The sequence below is a fragment of the Megalobrama amblycephala genome, linkage group LG3 (assembly GCF_018812025.1).
Source record: "Megalobrama amblycephala isolate DHTTF-2021 linkage group LG3, ASM1881202v1, whole genome shotgun sequence".
Lineage (NCBI taxonomy): Eukaryota > Metazoa > Chordata > Actinopteri > Cypriniformes > Xenocyprididae > Megalobrama > Megalobrama amblycephala.
In genome coordinates, this window is record NC_063046.1 from 52,846,889 (window position 1) to 52,866,514 (window position 19,626).

At 37.7% G+C, this 19,626-nt stretch overlaps 1 protein-coding gene across 4 annotated transcripts in view; it reads left to right on the forward strand.

The window, feature by feature from the left end:
* The window catches only part of kcnip4a (potassium voltage-gated channel interacting protein 4a), a 269,903-nt gene extending 250,603 nt beyond the window's left edge, over window positions 1–19,300 (forward strand). For all 4 annotated transcript variants that reach the window (XM_048186032.1, XM_048186031.1, XM_048186033.1 and 1 more), the window contains exons 3-8: window positions 10,002–10,071; window positions 13,543–13,613; window positions 15,260–15,367; window positions 15,737–15,841; window positions 18,435–18,497; window positions 18,684–19,300. In XM_048186032.1, coding sequence (XP_048041989.1) covers window positions 10,002–10,071; window positions 13,543–13,613; window positions 15,260–15,367; window positions 15,737–15,841; window positions 18,435–18,497; window positions 18,684–18,731 — 465 coding nt within the window. In that variant the 3' untranslated portion in view covers window positions 18,732–19,300. The remainder of the gene's footprint in view (window positions 1–10,001; window positions 10,072–13,542; window positions 13,614–15,259; window positions 15,368–15,736; window positions 15,842–18,434; window positions 18,498–18,683) is intronic.
* The last annotated feature ends 326 nt before the right edge of the window (window positions 19,301–19,626 follow it).

The following is a 19,626-nucleotide window of genomic DNA, read 5'->3' on the forward strand; positions in this document are numbered from 1 at the left end:
CAGGCTTCTAGTTGCTTCAACTGTCTTAGGTCTTCTTTGTCGCATCTTCCTCTTTATGATGCGCCAAATGTTTTCTATGGATGAAAGATCTGGACTGCAGGCTGGCCATTTCAGTACCCGGATCCTTCTTCTACCAGCCATGATGTTGTAATTGATGCAGTATGTGGTCTGGCGTTGTCATGTTGGAAAATGCAAGGTCTTCCCTGAAAGAGACGACGTCTGGATGGGAGCATATGTTGTTCTAGAACTTGGATATACCTTTCAGCATTGATGGTGCCTTTCCAGATGTGTAAGCTGCCCATGCCACACGCACTCATGCAACCCCATACCATCGGAGATGCAGAACTGAGCGCTGATAACAACTTGGGTTGTCCTTGTCCTCTTTAGTCCGGATGACATGGCGTTCCAGTTTTCCAAAAAGAACTTCAAATTTTTGATTTGTCTGACCACAGAACAGTTTTCCACTTTGCCACAGTCCATTTTAAATGAGCCTTGGCCCAGAGAAAACGCCTGCGCTTCTGGATCATGTTTAGATATGGCTTCTTTTTTGACCTATTTAGAGTTTTAGCCGGCAACGGTGAATGACACGGTGGATTGTGTTCACCGACAATGTTTTCTAGAAGTATTCCTGAGCCCATGTAGTGATTTCCATTACAGTAGCATTCCTGTATGTGATGCAGTGCCGTCTAAGGGCCCAAAGATACGGGCATCCAGTATGGTTTTCTGGCCTTGACCCTTACGCACAGAGATTGTTCCAGATTCTCTGAATCTTTGGATGATATTATGCACTGTAGATGATGATAACTTCAAACTCTCTGCAATTTTTCTCTGAGAAACTCCTTTCTGATATTGCTCCACTATTTTTCGCCGCAGCATTGGGGGAATTGGTGATCCTCTGCCCATCTTGACTTCTGAGAGACACTGCCACTCTGAGAGGCTCTTTTTATACCCAATCATGTTGCCAGTTGACCTAATAAGTTGCAAATTGGTCCTCCAGCTGTTCCTTATATGTACATTTAACTTTTCCAGCCTCTTATTGCTACCTGTCCCAACTTTTTTGGAATGTGTAGCTCTCATGAAATCCAAAATGAGCCAATATTTGGCATGACATTTCAAAATGTCTCACTTTCAACATTTGATATGTTATCTATATTCTATTGTGAATAAAATATAAGTTTATGAGATTTGTAAATGATTGCATTCCATTCATTCCTTTCATAAAATTGCATTTTATTCACAATTTGTACAGTGTCCCAACTTTTTTAGAATCGGGTTTGTAGATCTGTGGCGCATCCCTTCAAAAATAAAACTAATCCACTGCGTTCAGCGGCTCAGATGTCAGTAAATGAAGACTGTTATATTCACTCTCACATCCAACAACAAAGACATTGTTGTCGCTACAGCTGGTCGAGCACGGAGAAAATGGTGGACAGCGTACAAATTGCTGAGGGCGAAAACTATGGTAATACAGGACTGTCAGTCAGCGGTCGTGGGCGGGGCCTGTGGCTAATGTGATGTCACATTAGCACCATGGCTGAAAACAGGTCTTTGGGAGACACTGCTTATGATTTATGGGGATTAAAAAAAAGGAGTGGGTGGATTTTTATCACTATAGGGTGGTTGTGTACACACACTGCCAACACACATTCATGTCCAAACACCATGCATAAGTGGATTTTGCATAATAGGTCCCCTTTAAAGTGCCCCTCTTATGCTATTTTAAAGGTTCCTAATTTTGTTTTGGAGGTCTCCTACAATATACATGCATCCAAGGTCAAAAAACTCTTTAATTTTCTCATAATATACATTGCATATCTCCACATTACTCAGAGTCTGAAGATTCAGTCTCTCTAAACCCCTCCTTTCCTTGAGCCTACTCTGCTCTGGTTACAGCGCATGTTGGAAACAAAACTTTTATTTAGGGGTGTTCGATTCCAGGTTTTTCGAGAAGCATCTCTCTGCAGCCTGCGGTGGACATCCAACCCGGCCCACATCCAAGTGTGACGTCAGAAGCCAGTCCAATGCCACCCTGCAGCCAATTCTTAAGGTTAGATTGGTCATGTCAATCACATTACTGATTGCCTACACCAAAAACTGATCCCTAATGTCAGGGAAACAGGACCTAGAGGCGAAAGAGTGCAATGAACACAGTTTTAATAGTCCTTAAATAATAGAAACGTAGGCAGTCTGCCAAGTGCGGAGACACACACACACGAAGCTAGGTATCAAAAACAAACAGTCATTAACAGCAATGAAGGGGAGCCGCAGAGCCGTCTCAGGCCAGGGTATCTTCAGGCTGGAGATGGGAAAACCCACGGTCCGGCAGATGGAGTGACCAGGCAGAGGGAACCGAAGGTACAGATGGTGAGATCCAGAGAAGGCGTCTGTGTCTGGGACTGAGACTAAAGATGAGGCACACACAATGTAACAGGTCAGAAAGGTTTCTTAAGACAGCGAGGAGCAAACACCAGCATGGGAAAGCAATAATCCGACACTGAAGCACGGCTAGCAGCAGAGCAAAGAAGGGGAAACAATCAGATAAGAAACGCAACAGATATGTGAACAATCAGCACGAACGCTGAGAAGAAATGAGCTGCAGGTGAAAATAACTAAAAGAAACGATAGGAAGAAAGAAGAAAATAAGGAGCAATGAAACCTGGCTCATGACACCTAAATCTACCCGTCACTGTAGCCAATGAAATTACCTGCAGGGCGGGATTTCTGGTGAAGTGGTTTGGGGGGACATTTTTGTGCTTCAGCATTAACTTTGAGCATTGAGAACACTTAAGTTCTAACCTAATTCTTATCATTTATTTCTTATATTCATCTTTTTATGACACACTGCACTGAAACCCACCTAAAACCTACCCTTACGCCTAAAAATCGGTTTTCCAGGGTGTCCCGGGGATGGGGAGTCACCACAGATATATACACATATCTGGAGTCACGAGGTGACGTATTGGGCATGGCATGGCTTCTGACTTCACACTTGGATGTGGGCAGAGTTGGATGTCCACCGCAGGCTGCAGTGAGCCCTACTTGGGTTTTTCGGACATGACTCCGACTCCCGTCTCCCACCGCAGGAGTCGATGGAATGCCGACAACATGAACCAGACTCTTGCAGTCTCTTGAACCAGACTCTTGCAGTCTCTTGAACCAGACTCTTGCAGTCTCAGCAACAACTACAGTGTTTGAGGGTGGGACAAAGTGGACATTGTCCACAGGCAGCCAATTAAGACCATAGGCTGACATTATGCAAATTTGTTACATTGTCACATGGGTATGTAACAGGAAAAGAGACTGGAATTTCAGCATCGATTCTTTCTTTTAGGAGACAATGGGTGCATCCGAAATTGCTACTTATACTACTTAGTAGGGGAAAAACAGTATGTGACAAAAGAAGTATGTTTAAATTCACAGTACTCATAAAAGAATATACAAAAAGTATCCGGATGACCTACTGGTTCCGGCGAGATTCTGAAGTGTGCATGCAATGGACACTTTACTATCCCATGAGGCCACGGGAGAGGATTTGGGAATGGCAGTTGAGCAACGTAATTGATGCTGGTAGGTCACATGATAATGACAGCATGGCAAATGTAGTATGTCTGAATTACATTCATATTACACAGATTCATACTATAATAGAATGTACTATTTTAGTGGCCGTGATGTAATTACTTATTCAAAATAAATACCTACTCAAGAGAGTATGCGATTTTGGACGTAGCCAATAACTTTATTTATCATGCACTTTGATCTTTTAAACTTTGCAGACCTTTTACTGTACATTCACCAACAGCGATATTACACTGTACATGAAAGGTAATATCTGAAAAAGCATAATGGGGCACGTTAAAATTAAAAATAAAATATTATTTGCAAATAGTTCAAATTGATTGCTTTACCTTGTAGTAAAATGGCACTTATCTTGTCTTTTAGAAAGAAAACTGAAAATAAGTTTTGTGTGATAGTATTAGTCTGGGATACATGAAGATGATGGAAAGATGAAGTTTGTGTCCCAAATGTAAGTCCTAAGGGAAGATGGGGATGAACTGAATGTGTTAAGAGGCATCAACTGAGTCCGATTTGTTCCAGAAAACCTGATAACTATAGTTTTTTGTAGGTCCTAAACACTTATTTTAAGAGCACTCAGCAGAGATTACATAGGCTTCATCACTGTACTCGGATGAAATGCACAAAGGGACAGTGGAAGTTCATCACGAGGTCAAGCTTTCAAGATGGCTTCATACTGTATATTAAAGATATGCTGTGTACGATGTTTCTATACAGTAAATCCATTTAAGCATGACTGAATCCTTTTAACCAGGCCAGCAGATTCAAACTGTATTCTGAAAGTGTAACAGACAGTTGTACAATCTCTTTTGTTGAAGAATGATCAAAGAACAAATCCCTACCTGTACTGTGCTTGTATCAAAAACTGCACAATTTTCCCAGCTCAGCACACACCACCTCTCAGTCCTCCTCCTCTAGTTGCTCAATACACAGTAAAGGGAATACTGTAATGAGGTTTCATATCTGGCTCTGAATGCCCTAGGCTGGTTTCTGATTATTTGATTTTCATGTCATTTTATTGCTGAGAGTTTTGACATGTACTGTTACGTGTGCCCACTTTATAAACTTCAAATAGTTTGCCCTGCAGATGGACTCTTCATTATGTCAGCTTCACACATTGTCTTCCATTGTGAAGTACTTAAAGAGATAGTTCACCCTATAAATGAAAATCAAGTCATCATTTACTCACCCTCGTCTTGTTTTAATGCCATATGCCCTTCTTTCTTTTAAGGGCCAAAAAAGGAGAATTTTAAATAAAAAAGTGTTCCACTCACGCTCGTCCATATAATGGCAGTGAATAGCGACCAGGATCAAGCTTTTTAACCCTTTGAGCGGTACGGTCCCACATATGGGATTTTTATTTCTGTGCCCCTGGGCGTACGGTCTCACATATGGGATTTCGAACGTTAAGCGACGTCACATAACTGCCAGATTCAAACTGCTCTTTCGCGCTCTGGCTGAGAGACGGACGCGCGCAGCTCTTGTCATATATCACAACTATGCAGTGTTTTCAGCCACATAATGTTTCTTTTAAGGTTTCAGACATTTAAATACACATAAGCACCATTAAAACAATATATTTAGAGTTATAAAATACACACTGATGTCAGACATCAGTGGAAGGAGCAATAACAATCCATTCATATACAATTTGCCGACATTTATTCATATCAGACACACACACATAATGGGCCTAAGTAACTACAAAGTTTACTCTATTATTCTTCCAGTTCACCAGCCACTTACTTGCATATATTTCGGGAGAAAATGATGAATTCACTTGCTGTAAATCCGACTGACAGGACTCTGCGAACTGCGGGGCAAACTAAGATGGCGGTGCCCATCTCGCGTTATAGATCAAGATAAAGATAATTTATAAAGGCTTTTAAACGACAAAACACACTCACTTACACATATTTGAGGATCGGAATATCAGATAGTTGATAACATGGTAAGCAAGTTTGTGAATATTTTAAATAAACAAGGAAAAACAAAATAATACCGATCCACCTGTCATACAGTGTTATTGTGGCTGCGCTCAGCGCTCGTGACACGCATGACGCGTCGCTATGGAAACATTAAAGGCAAACGTTCTAAAATAACGGTCGCCTTAAAAAAACTCACTCTGGGGGGGACAGTTAGAATATTTTAAACTCACGCTCGAAAGGGTTAAAAAAAAAGATGCAGAAATATTACAGAATGATCCCATGCAACACATGTCATATATTCCAAGTGTTTGGGGGGTATATGATTTTAACAAAATTCTTAAACTTGGCCGTTGGACTTCTCTGCCCAGCAGTTCACTCGCCCGGAAAAAGCACACAAGCTGTGAGAAATTGAGATGAACAAAAATGTACATGAAACACAATGCCTAGAAATCCCCCAAAAAGTATCTGTGTACTTTCTCACAGCTTGTGTGCTTTTTCTGGGCGAGACGGAGTGTATGCGGTGCTAATAGAGTCTCATGAATGTGTGCAGTGCACAGAACGGCCAAGGTCAAGAATTTTGTTAAATAATACATTAAAGGGATAGTTCACCCAAAAATGAAAATTTGATGTTTATCTGCTTACCCCCAGGGCATCCAAGATGTAGGTGACTTTGTTTCTTCAGTAGAACACAAATGATGATTTTTAACTCCAACCGTTGCAGTCTGTCAGCCGTAATAATGCGTGTCAATGGGAGCAAAATCTATGAGAGTAAAACAAAACATGCACAGACAAATCCAAATTAAACCCTGCAGCTTATGACGACACATTGATGTCCTAAGACATGAAACGCTCGGTTTGTGCGGGAAACCAAACAGTATTTATATCACTTTTTACCTATAATACACCACTATGTCCAACTGCCTTGAGCGCGCACACGGCATCCGGTGCGTGAGGTGTGTACGCGCTTTAAATTTCGCTTTAAACTATCCCATTTACATTTTTAAAGGGATAGTTTAAATTTCAATTTGTTTTTCACCAACCCCCTAGAACACTTGGAATATACGGCACATGTCACATGGGATCATTCTGTGATACTTTAGCATTTTTTTTTTTAAAAAGCTTGATGCTGGTAGCAATTCACTGTCATTATATGGACGAGTGCAAGTGGGACATTTTTTTAAAATTCTTTTTGTGGTCCATAAAAGAAAGAATGATGTAATTATGACATTGAAACAACACCAGGGTGAGTAAATGATGACCTGATTGTCATTTTAGAAGATTTTCTTTTAAAGGTCCTGTTCTTCGTGATCCCATGTTTCAAACTTTAGTTAGTGTGTAATGTTGTTGTTAGAGTATAAATAAAATCTGTAAAATTTTAAAGCTCAAAGTTCAATGCCAAGCAAGATATTTTATTTAACAGAAGTCGCCTACATCGAACGGTCAGTTTGGACTAAATCCCTCTACTTCCTTCTTTAATGACGTCACTAAAACAGTTTTTTGACTAACCTCCGCCCACAGGAATACACAAGAGTTGCGTTTGTAGAGTGTGTTTGTCGCCATGTCGTCGAAACGCTGTTATTTTCATCCCGCAGTCCAATCACCGGGTCTGATTCCGGCTCAAATTGATAGGGTAAAATTAAAGACATGTTTACAATAACACTGAGCGCGTGCATCTCCACGTTATGGTAAGAGGCGTGACTTTTCCGGGCACTGTGCGCTCAGAGCTGTCGAATCACAACACAGGAACCGCTGGCACAATCAGAACTCGTTACGTATTTCTGAAGGAGGGACTTCATAGAACAAGGAAGTCATCAGCCCGTTTTTATGACAGTGGAAACAGCGGTATACAGATAAGTAAATTATGTGAAAAATACTGTGTTTTTTTACACGCGAAACATGAACACATGTTATATTGCACACTATAAACACAATCAAAGCTTCAAAAAAACACGAAAAACGGGACCTTTAAAGGATTTATTTTACAACAATGTACTTATATGTTCATATGTACACATCCTGAAAAGTGAAGGCAAAACATTTTGATCTAATGGTTGGCTGCATTATAGGTCATAAGCTCCACCCTCTCCATGTAATCAAATAGGACCTGAGCCAAACTAAAAAATTACAAATACTGTGTTTGTGTTTGAGTCTGCGGGAGCGGGAGTGTGGGCGGGACTTTGACACCGCGGCTCCACCTCATGATCGCTACTACGCAGACTTCGGCTCTAAATGACGCCATCGGCACAAGATGCCAGCCATTTTGGCTTCATTTTTCGACAGTGAATGGAAATGGAGAGACAATCTATGGTAAACCTGGAAATTTTCAAACTGTGCTTTTAATTTCCTCGAAAAATACAGGGAAATTAATAACGTCTTACAAAAGACAGAAACATTTTGTATAGTGAATACACATTTTTCTAGTCATGCTCAACTCTATTTCATATGATAAAATTGTTCTTCATAAATGCAATCCCTATAAATATCCAAACTCGAATGAAGTGGATGATTCAGATTATTTAGTCACTTGTCATCATTGAAAATAACTGAAATCTCTCTTGATATGTGGATTAAGGACATCTAATGTTCTGCAATTACCTTGCTTGAAATAGTTACACTTTTTTAGCACATTGTGATAAAGCAACAGCAATCATCTTGAAAAACTATAATCTAATCTAATTCCTGGGGTCCAAATAACACTGTTCCAGCCATTTTAAAATCGGATAGTGCCTTTGGATTAGTCATTTGTAAAAATCCTTCAAATGACATACACAGAATCATGTGTTTATCACTGCAGGAGTGCAGTATTGACAGAATGCTTCAATTATGCCATTTATGGAACAACAAAATATGTTTCTAAAGGACAAAATAAAGAGGACACAAGTTACAGGCATAAAAGTCCAGTTAAAACAGCCGATGATGCTCAAAATAAGCACAAACAGACATACACATCAGATTTGACTTTGTTTTGCACTATGGGTATGGGATGTTTTGTCTTCATCATACGAATGCACAGATTGTCAGCAAAAATGACACCTCTATTACTCACTTTAAATTGCAACAGGCAGGATGAATACATGCCCTCAAATTGAATATTAAAGCTACTTTGCTGCTATTTTTCTTTGCTACTTTACTCATCTGTTTCACTTTATAAAGCTAAATGTTATATAGATGTCAGAATCCAGCATTGTGCTTTCCATAAACTAGTTAAAAAAACATTAGAGTTCTCCGTTCTTTTGGTACAAACATTTGAATTGAAACAATACATCTAACACTACATCTTCTTCGAGACAAAGACATTAGCTCCTTTTATAATGCTTTTATGTCTGTCGTCAAGGGACATGTATTGTTAAAAAGTTATTTCAGTTTGTTTTAGCTGGTTTATCATATCAAATGAAGCATACAAGTAATGCTGTAACTGGCTAATAAAGGTTTGCTAGAATGCAGGTCTTATAAAGTTCAGTCTGTAATCGCATTAACTATCACTTGTTTATGACATATGAATAACAACGCTAATGTAAATCTGTTACAGCAGCTGCAATCTTGAAAAAATAAAATACATTATTCACTGTAAAACACAATAACTTCAGAATTCTCAAAACATTTGAGGAAACTTATTACCTCAAAACATTTAAGTAAACTAACTGATTTTTTTTTAAGTGTGGCGGAGCCAAGATCAAGTTCAGCTTACTACAATGAAATTGAGTTCACGCAACTTTTTTATATTAAGTACAATGAACTTTCATTATTATTTGTGTAAAACAAACTCATTTCATCCAATAAATTTAACTGTTCAGTTTCACAGTGTTAGCTTAAACAAACACTACTTGGATAACAGCCATAACAATTCCCTTAATAAGAATAATAAAGAAACTGCATTGCTGATGTTCTGAAGCACCAGCCATCCTAATGTTCAATGCAACCTCAGGCTTGAAAGGATCATTTCTGAAGAGCCGCTCATAAATGAGTTACCTTAACTAAAACATGTCAGACTGTTTGATCAGATAAACGTGACAGCTTAAACTATTGGTTGGTCATCTTGAGGATGTTAATATAATTTTCAAAGCAGCGTTTTCAATGCAAGTCATGAACTAAAATCAAATGCAGACTTCGATGTTGAATGCTACACAAATCGTATATGAGGTTTATCGTTATCTAGTTATACTACAGTGTGGAAAAATGTCAAGTCTGACAAGCACTTGCAATCTCTCTGAGCTCATATATTCGAAATGAAGGAGAGTCATATCATGATATTATGTTCAATGCAGCAAATGCACTTCTAGCACAATGTGTTTGCCTGATGCTTCACATTTTCATTTATGATGCATATCAGACTGCATCACAATGGCGAGAATGGACAATGGATAACATTTTTATTGCTCAGGAATGATGTCATTTCTTATTTGGATATGTATGTGCATAATGGTTCTCTTGCTGAAATCACTCCACAATATCATCTCAATAAGACTGTCATAGAAATGCCTGTATCTGTGTTTGCAGGAATGCCCCAGTGGTGTGGTCAATGAAGACACATTTAAGGAAATCTACGCTCAGTTCTTTCCACAGGGAGGTGAGTGTGTTTAAACTCATATATTCTCTAGTGTTATTTCCTTTACAGTTATACCACTTATAGTGTGATTTCTAATACAACTTGATCTGACATTTTTTAATATTTTGTTGGTGTACCCTGGTGTACTCTCAAAAATATTAGGTGTAGGATTTACTTTGAAACAATTTTCTCTTAAAAATTGCTGTAGTATTGCTGCAAGTAAGGCATTGAGTTGAAAAACAATAATCTTTGTTTTATTTACTTTAATGCTGAAAAAATCAATTTTCACATTGTAGTCAGGTTGGTTCTGCCTTATTAAATAATATTTTGGACTTAATTAAGCCAGTTAATTTAAAACTTACCATTTAAGGTTACCTGGCAAAAAATACTATTATTACTTTGTTACTGTAACCCAGACTCATTGGAAAAATGTGCCTGTGGTGTCATTTCAGAAAAATTATACTGCGTTGCTTCTTGCAAGTTTTGCGACACTTTTAAAGTGAAATGTCCAGGAAGTGACACTTAAAGTGCATTCTATAATATAATATAATATAATATAATATAATATAATATAATAATAAGGGCTGTCAATAGATTTTTTTTAAAATCATGATTAATCGTGCACCCTTAATCGCAATTAATCGTACACTTATCATGAAATTAAGCATACACCATTTATCTTGTTTAACACATCCATTTTGCCATCATTGCCTATATCCAGCAAAGTAAACCATCAGATTGAAGTGTGGTTTTCACAAAACTGTATTTTTCAGCTTTTTTCAAGGTAAATTTACCTCTGTTAACCCTCTGGAGTCTGAGGCTGATTTGGGGCTTGGAGAAGTTTTGACATGCCCTGACATTTGTGCTTTTTCAGTTGTTCATAAACATATAAATGACAAAAGTGTCATTACACTGTATTCAGCACAAACTAGGCTACAATAATATGTGAGGAACATGTATGTACATGTTTGTATTTTTGAAGGAATAATGTTTATGCGTGGTTATTGAAAAAACAAAAAACTTAAGTCACTGAAATAAGGCCAAAAAAAGTATATTAAATCTGTGTTCACAAGACTTCTGGTTATTGGAGGTTGTAGACTAGAGTTTTTGCTTCAGAATTATGTAAAAATTATGCTGACTACTCTTTCATATAAAACAATAGAGAGATTTAAATTTTGTAAGACACTTTTTGTCAAGAAACACAGTATGCGTGGAGGCGTGAATCTGCATGAATAATGGGTGATTCTCACCTGAGAAGACAAAAGAATTGCATAATAATGACCTGAAATGACTTGCATATTAATGAGGCCTTTCAGTCAGGTAGGCTGTGAAAAAAACCCTCTGTAATAATGTCTCAGCTCATCATAAACAGCAATACTGTGAAATATTATTACAATTTAAAATAATTGTATTCTATTATATTCTTTAAAATATAATCTATTTCTGTGATGCAAAGTGTCTGAACAATTATGTTACCTCTATGGCATTTCATATAGGCTTTTAGCTTAAAAGCATGCACATTTGGAGAAATATTGATGGATTCTTATATGTTTATGTCAATTTTCTATACTGAGAAGTAATATTTATTGTCATCACTATGAGTGCTGGATACTGTGTTTTTAATTCATACTTGCAGCCGGAGGGCGCTCTGTACACCTTTAGGCCACAAATTCATATAAAGAAGAAAAGGAACTAGGAACTAACGGCATGTCTTCTAGAGATCGCTAACCATGGCTTTACCATCCAAATAAACACTTTTCAAGACAATAAATACACGATTGAGACGATGAATGCATGTATTGTCTCTGAATTTGCATCTGAATAGCGCTGGCTCCGTGGGCGTCGCCGCATTAGCGGGTAATGAGCTGAATCACAGACTTCTGACATGGCTCTCTTTTCATACAGATTACATAAACACAGAATGTTTGTTTTCGATTTGACTTACACGATTTAAAACCTGACATTTCAACGTTTCTTTAGACACAAGTGTCATTTTTTTTGTCATTAGTATTCATAAGTTACAGTTCATTTTCTGAGAACTATCAGATTTATAGTTCGTTCCGAGGGAGACGAGAGATCATGCATCATGTTAGTTTTCTTTATTTTACAAAAAGCACAAAATTGTGTTTTTACTCTGAGTGTACACAAATAAAAGAAGATATTCTATAGTTTCAATTTATATATTACTTATGTCTCTATGACAAGAAATGACGGAGTATTTTAAGTCTGTTTTGCTGCAATGTGAAAAAAATCCTGCAAAACGCGCGGACGCGTTTTCAGACCTCGGGGAGTTAAATCAACTCTACTCAGAGTACATATGGTCCCTCTCTAAATAGTGTTAAAATAACACTGAAGCAGAGTTAAAGTTAATGAGATAATTAAACAATTAATTGATGATTGTGCATTAGTGATGAACACCTGCGGCTAACAAGCAGAATCACTGAAGAAAAGAGAAACACAAGAACTACAACTGACTTCAGTCACAGCCTTATTAATTGCTTAATTATCTCATTAACTTTAACTCTGCTTCAGTGTTACTTTAACACTATTTAGAGAGGGACCATATGTACTCTGAGCAGAGTTGATTTAACTCTGGGGATTTTACTATGTAGATGTCTTTCCAAAAAAGGACACCAAATAACCAAATGATATGATTTCATATAACTCATACATTTATGTAGGCTACACCAAAGGCTACACCCATAAAAAAATTACAGCAACAAAAAAAAAAAAAAAAACCTTTCAGAATTCACAGTGTATAGTATGTGCAACAGCAAAAAGCTTGTTTACATTTTAGACAAGTCAAGTTGCGATACTGAACAGGACCACATGGAGATGCCAAAAAAACCTAAATCAACCGCCTTGACCTGCATATATACTAAAGAACACAGCAACATACACAGGACATACACACTGTGCATAAAATGATTTGAATGCACTTCGCTTCGCGTTGGGAGGTTCTTTGCCTGCACGTTGTGCATTATAATCATTTAATGCACAGCTAGCCGCGAATAATCTCTTACATAATATATAGTTTTGATATTGGTATTGTAAGGTAAATTATGTTCCTTATGTCTTCAATCTAAACTGTATAACATCAAATAGAAATAGTTTCTCCTCGTCATTTCAGGAGTCCACCACACACACCACTGATCTGAATGGAAGTCTCTCAGTGGAATTGACTGTTGTAGTGATTCTCTTCCTTTTGAGTCACATGATTTGTGCCACTGTGCAGTCAAAGGAGTAGTTTTATAATAATGGGTTTGAGCTTCTCTGCATCATTTGTCAGGGTTTGTGACAAACCTCTCTCACGTGGCCTTACTCATTCCCAGCCCATTCACATACACACACTATTTGTATTATTTATAGCATAATGGATCATAGCTTGTGCAAGCTTATGCATCCCCTTGGTTGTTGAACAGAACAAGCTGTGCAATGAGTTAATGACATTGCAGTGACTGAAGCTGAGCAGTTTCCCGTTTTATTTTTCAGATGCATCAACGTATGCACATTTTCTGTTCAATGCGTTCGACACCGATCACAATGGCTCTGTCAGTTTTGAGGTAAGTAATAATACTAGTGGAGCATTTTGCCTGAATCTCTCTGCAATCTCCTTCACATGCATGGCATTAATAGTATATCTATAATACTGCATTTACACTGAATTGCAGTTTCATATTAGGACACACACACAAACACACACATGCATATCTATTTTTTTTTTATCTTGAGGGGTGGAAATGAGCTTCCATAAAAGATGATTACAAATGGTGAAAAACTTAAAAGGAATTATTCCCAGATCTGGATTCAAACACCCATGAGATCTTATTACAAAAATTACAACAATTTAAATCTGTCTATTAAATCTTTGGCAATTAGCTACGATCACAGTGAACATTGAGATCTGCGTTTGCGCTGCTGCTGATCCAAAGAGAACAGTTGTCATGTATAGGAATACAACAGTTTCACAAACACTCTTTAACCACACAATATTGTTATTTCTGTGTTACAATAATTCAAATGATCATAGAAGTACTGGGATAAAAGTTCATAGTTCAGATATAAACACTGATGTCTACGATAGCAAAATAGTGTAAATCATCTTTTGAAAGTAACTTGATGCCTCAAATAAAGATTGTATCAATTACATCTCTACACCAGTAGGTGGTGACAAGTAAATGTTAAAAAATGTATTTGTCATTGAATCATTCATTTTAGAGATTCGTTCTAAAACACTGATTCATCCAGTAATGAAAGAAGTGAAAAGAAGTCTTTATGAGAGTCATTGAATCATTCATGCAACCATTTTTTTAAATAATTCAAATGAATTAATACTTTTACTGCAGCTATTAACATTTTGTCAGAACCTCTAGTAAATTACATGTTATTTTTGATTAGTTGTATAGTCAGAATCGTGATCTCTATTTTAAACAAACAAACAAAAAAAATGTGATTCTCAGTTGATCGAGAATCTTGCAGCTCTACCAAACACAGCACCTAATACTCTTTCGCCTATTTATTTTAAGCTAAAAATCCTGAAAAGCAAAATCTCAGTGGCATGTTGTGCAACAATAAACACAATTGGAGCTATTACAGAAATAAATGATTTGTTTGAGTTGACTGCTGCTGCATCAGTGTCTTGACTGACAACATATTGTACAATTTGTTTCTTACTGAGACATTAGGAAACATTTTAACCACCAGTGAACCTTCAATTTGCACATAATAAGGATTTCATTCTTTGGCTATAAACAAACATGGCTGGTTCCCAGCGATACAGTAATTAAACTAAATGAGAATAACCTCATATTGTTTTTAATAACAACGCTTTGCTTGTCCTTTAGCCATTTAGCTCCCACTAAGGTTTATTTTGCCATTTCTGGTAATTAAAAATCTCAAGTGCTCATGTGAAAAGTTCAGCCTGAAAGAATTCTTCTCATCATTTGGAGAAAAATGCTTATGTGGTTATTAAAGATATTTATTTCCATCACATAAGAGAAATGTGAGCTCAAACCAACATTATGTACTTTGAACAAGCAAGATCCATAATACAACCATTAAAATACCATGAGGTATAATGTCATCTCATGAAATGAAGCAGTTTGTTAGCAGAATAATCATGAATCATGTTCTAGCTGTAAAATACACATTTATGTTGTTATGCATGTTTCTTCTGACTGATTTCTCTATGTCTTTCATTTCATCACAGGATTTTGTGATGGGTCTTTCCATTCTCTTACGAGGCACCGTTCAAGAGAAGCTTAACTGGGCATTTAACCTGTACGATATTAATAAAGATGGATATATAACAAAAGAGGTAATACATGAGGAAAAACAGTAACACTTTATAATAAGGGTCACTTCATTAACATGAATTCATTTGACAGATGACATGAACTAACAATGAACAGCAGTTATTATTCTATTTTAGTGTAAGTCTCTACATAAACAAACAGTTAACATTAGTTAATATGCCGAAATACACCATACATTATTAAATCACTTGAAAACTTTTATTAACTAGATTAATAAATGTTGTAATATTTGTAAAAAAAAATATTACTGTAAAAAATATTTTACAAGGTTGTAAATGAAATAAAGATTGTTGGAGTAAATTTTACAAGAAAATTCGATTATGTAGAAACACCTAAAAACAACATGCCTGTCTATTGTTTGGGATTCACAGGAAATGTTAGATATCATAAAGTCCATCTATGACATGATGGGGAAATGCACATATCCCACACTTAAAGAGGAAACTCCACGACAGCATGTGGAGATATTTTTCCAGGTGAGATTGATTTTTTTTTTTTTTTGTATATTCCATATCTGATGTATTCCATATTGATTGTTTTTCAAATAGAAAACAATTTAAATTAGGTGTCTATATCTATATACACTCACTGGTCACTTTATTAGGTACACTTGTTCAACTGCTTGTTAACACAAATATCTAATCAACCAATCACATGACAGCAACTCAGTGCATTTAGACATGGTCAAGACAATCTGCTGAAGTTCAAACGGAGCATCAGAATGGGAAGAAATGTGATTTCCACCCCTGACCTGTCGAGGCATGGATTCCATTAGACCCCTGAAGGTGTGCTGTGGTATCTGGCACCAAGATGTTAGCAGCAGATCCTTTAAGTTCTGTAAGTTGCAAGGTGCAGCCTCCACTGATCAGACTTGTTTGTTCAGCACATCCCACAGATGCTCGATTGGATTGAGATCTGGGGAATTTGGAGGCCAGTTCAACACCTCAAACTCGTTGTTGTGCTCCTCAAACCATTCCTGAACCATTTTTGCTTTGTGGCAGGGCGCATTATCCTGCTGAAAGAGGCCACAGCCACCAGGAAATACTGTTTCAATGAAAGGGTGTACATGGTCTGCAACAATGCTAAGATACGTGGTACGTGTCAAAGTAACATCCACATGGATGGCAGGACCCAAGGTTTCCCAGCAGAACATTGGCCAAAGCATCACACCGCCTCCGCCGGCTTGCCTTCTTCCCATAGTGCATCCTGGTGCCATGTGTTCCTCAGGTAAGAGACACCCGGCCATCCACGTGATCTAAAAGAAAATGTGATTCATCAGACCAGACCACCTTCTTCCACTGCTCCGTGGTCCAGTTCTGCTGCTCACGTGCCCACTGTTGGCGCTTTCGGTGATGGACAGGGGTCAGCATGGGTACCTTTCTATCAGAACCAGCATTAACTTATTGAGCAATTAGACCTACAGTAGCTTGTCTGTTGGATCGGACCACACGGGCCAGCCTTCGCTCCCCATGTGCATCAGTGAGTCTTGGCCACCCATGACCCTGTCGCCGGTTCACCACTGTTTCTTCTTTGGACCACTTTTGATAGATACTGACCACTGCAGACTGGGAACACCCCACAAGAGCTGCAGTTTTGGAGATGCTCTGTCACAATTTAGCCCTTGTCAAACTCACTCAAATCCTTACCCATTTTTTCTGCTTCTAACACATCAACTTTGAGGACAAAATGTTCACTTGCTGCCTAATATATCCCACCCACTAACAGATGCCGTGATGAAGAGATAATCAGTGTTGTTCACTTCACCTGTCAGTGCTCATAATGTTATGCCTGATCAGTGTAAGTGACTTTGAAAGTGGCATGGTTGTTGGTGCGAGATGGACTGGTCTGAGTATTACAGAAACTGCTGATCTACTGGGAATTTCACACACAATCATCTTTAGGGTGTACAGAGAATGGTCTAAAAAGGAGAAAATATCCAGTGAGCATCCGTTCTGTGGGTGAAAATGCCTATTTGATGTCAGAGGAGAATGATCAGAATGGTTTAAGCTGATAGAAAGGCAACAGAAACTCAAATAACCACTTGTTACAACCGAGGTCTGCAGAAGAGCATCTCTGAACAAACAACACGCCCAACCTTGAAGCAGATGGACAACAGCAGCAGAAGACACACCGAGTGCCACTCCTGTCAGATAAGAACTGGAAACTGAGGCTACAATTCACACGGGCTCACCAAAATTGGACAACAGAAGATTGGAAAAAGGTTGCCAGTCTGATGAGTCTCGATTTCTGCTGCGACATTCAAATGGTAGGATCAGAATTTGGCGTAATTAACATGGATCCATCCTGCCTTGTATCAGTGGTTCAGGCTGTAATGGTGTGGAGGATATTTTCGTGCCACACTTTGGGCCCCTTAGCACCATTGATCATTGTTTAAATGCCACAGCCTACCTGAATATTGTTACTGACCATGTCCATCCCTTTATGACCACAGTGTACCATCATCTGATGGCTACTTCCAGCAGCAAATCATATCAACCTGGTTTCTTGAACCTGACAATGAGTTCACTTTACTCAAATTGCCTCCACAGTCACCAGATCTCAATCCAATAGAGCACTTTACGGAGATTTGCATCAAATCTGCAGCATCAATCTCTGAGGAATGTTTCCAGCACCTTGTTGAATCTCTGCCATGAAGGCAAAGGGGTCCAACCCGGTAGTAGCAAGGTGTACCTAATAAAGTGGTCGGTGATAATTGTTAGGTACAACGCTCTTATTGTGTTGTATTGCAATGGGTAGGTTTTAGGGTGGGTCAAAACATGTATGTACACAATAAGTGATTTGTATCAAATGATTAATTTAAATGACAGTACAGTTAAAGACACTTAATATAAAGGATTGAAAAGAGGACTTCACCTCACTATTTACTGGATAGGACATTGGTAAAGCAAGTACATTCCCAGAATGTTCACGTTACTTATCACTGTAATCTTGCATATCTAATTTCTGTTATCACAGAGATTGTCTAGATGTAATTCTAAGCAAGAAAAATGTCTACGAGCAACCTCAAATGAACACACTGACCTTGTGACCCTTTTTGTGTCTTGACAGAAAATGGACAAAAACAGGGATGGCGTGGTCACTATAGATGAATTTATAGACTGTTGTCAAAATGTAAGCCTATTTTTGGTATGAATGTGATGCTCTGCATGAATGTCTTTCTTGAAAACATATACAATAGGTTTTTCTTGAGTAAAGAGAAAAGCTCCTTACATAATGTTCATTGAGCCTGCAGCAGAGTGTTGTCCTGAGGATCATCCATTATTAAAGTGTTAACTTGTGTCTGTTTGCTCCCTACAGGATGAGAACATCATGAGATCAATGCAGCTTTTTGAGAACGTCATTTAACATCTGAATGGACTCTGTTGGCGGGCCAGCTCACATAACCACCTTTATACTCCACAAACGCAGAAGTCCTCGATGAGACACGTCTGATTACTAGCAGTGATTTATCCATAAACCAAATTTAACAGCATTTTTAATATCAAAGAAAAATTATTTTTTACATTTTTGTCATATCCTTTTCCTGTAAAAAATAATAATAGACCTTTATTTAAAGTACAGCAATTTATGGAAGCTTGTTTCCACCACAGAATAAAAAAATAAAAAAAGTAATTGTGACTTTTTGTCTCACAAATCTGACTTTTTTTCTCAGAATAGAGATATAAACTTGCAATAGAGTGCAACAGTGCCCTTCCCATTTTACAGCAGCGCTGGTTCCGGAAGTATTTTTTCCATTCATTTCTTCCATAGGGATTTCAAAAAAGTCTTTGTTAAAGCATTATAAGTCATGAACCAAGCCAACCAGCTACGAGGTGAATCATGACATTACAAATTTTGATTTGAAGCAAAAAAGTATTTGAATATGAGACAAAAACAACTTAATGGCTTTAGTAAGAGAAAGAACTACAATTTTTACACTGTTTATTGCAAAATATGCATATCTATCTATCTATCTATATATATATATATATATATATATATATATATATATATATATATATATTTAAGTATTTTCAGAGGCCAACTCAAGTCATATGCAGTGTTTCATGAGAGTGGGTGGAGCTAAAGAGCTCTTTTGGTGCATTTTTGCTTGTTTCGACTGATTGGTAGAATTTTTCTGCACAGCATCATGGGTAAGGCAGTTTTTCACCATGAATTATGCTGTTAAACACAATTATTTTCAAACTAAGTTGAAAAAATGCAGGCTGGCAGTTTCAACAGAAGCAAATACTATCGATTA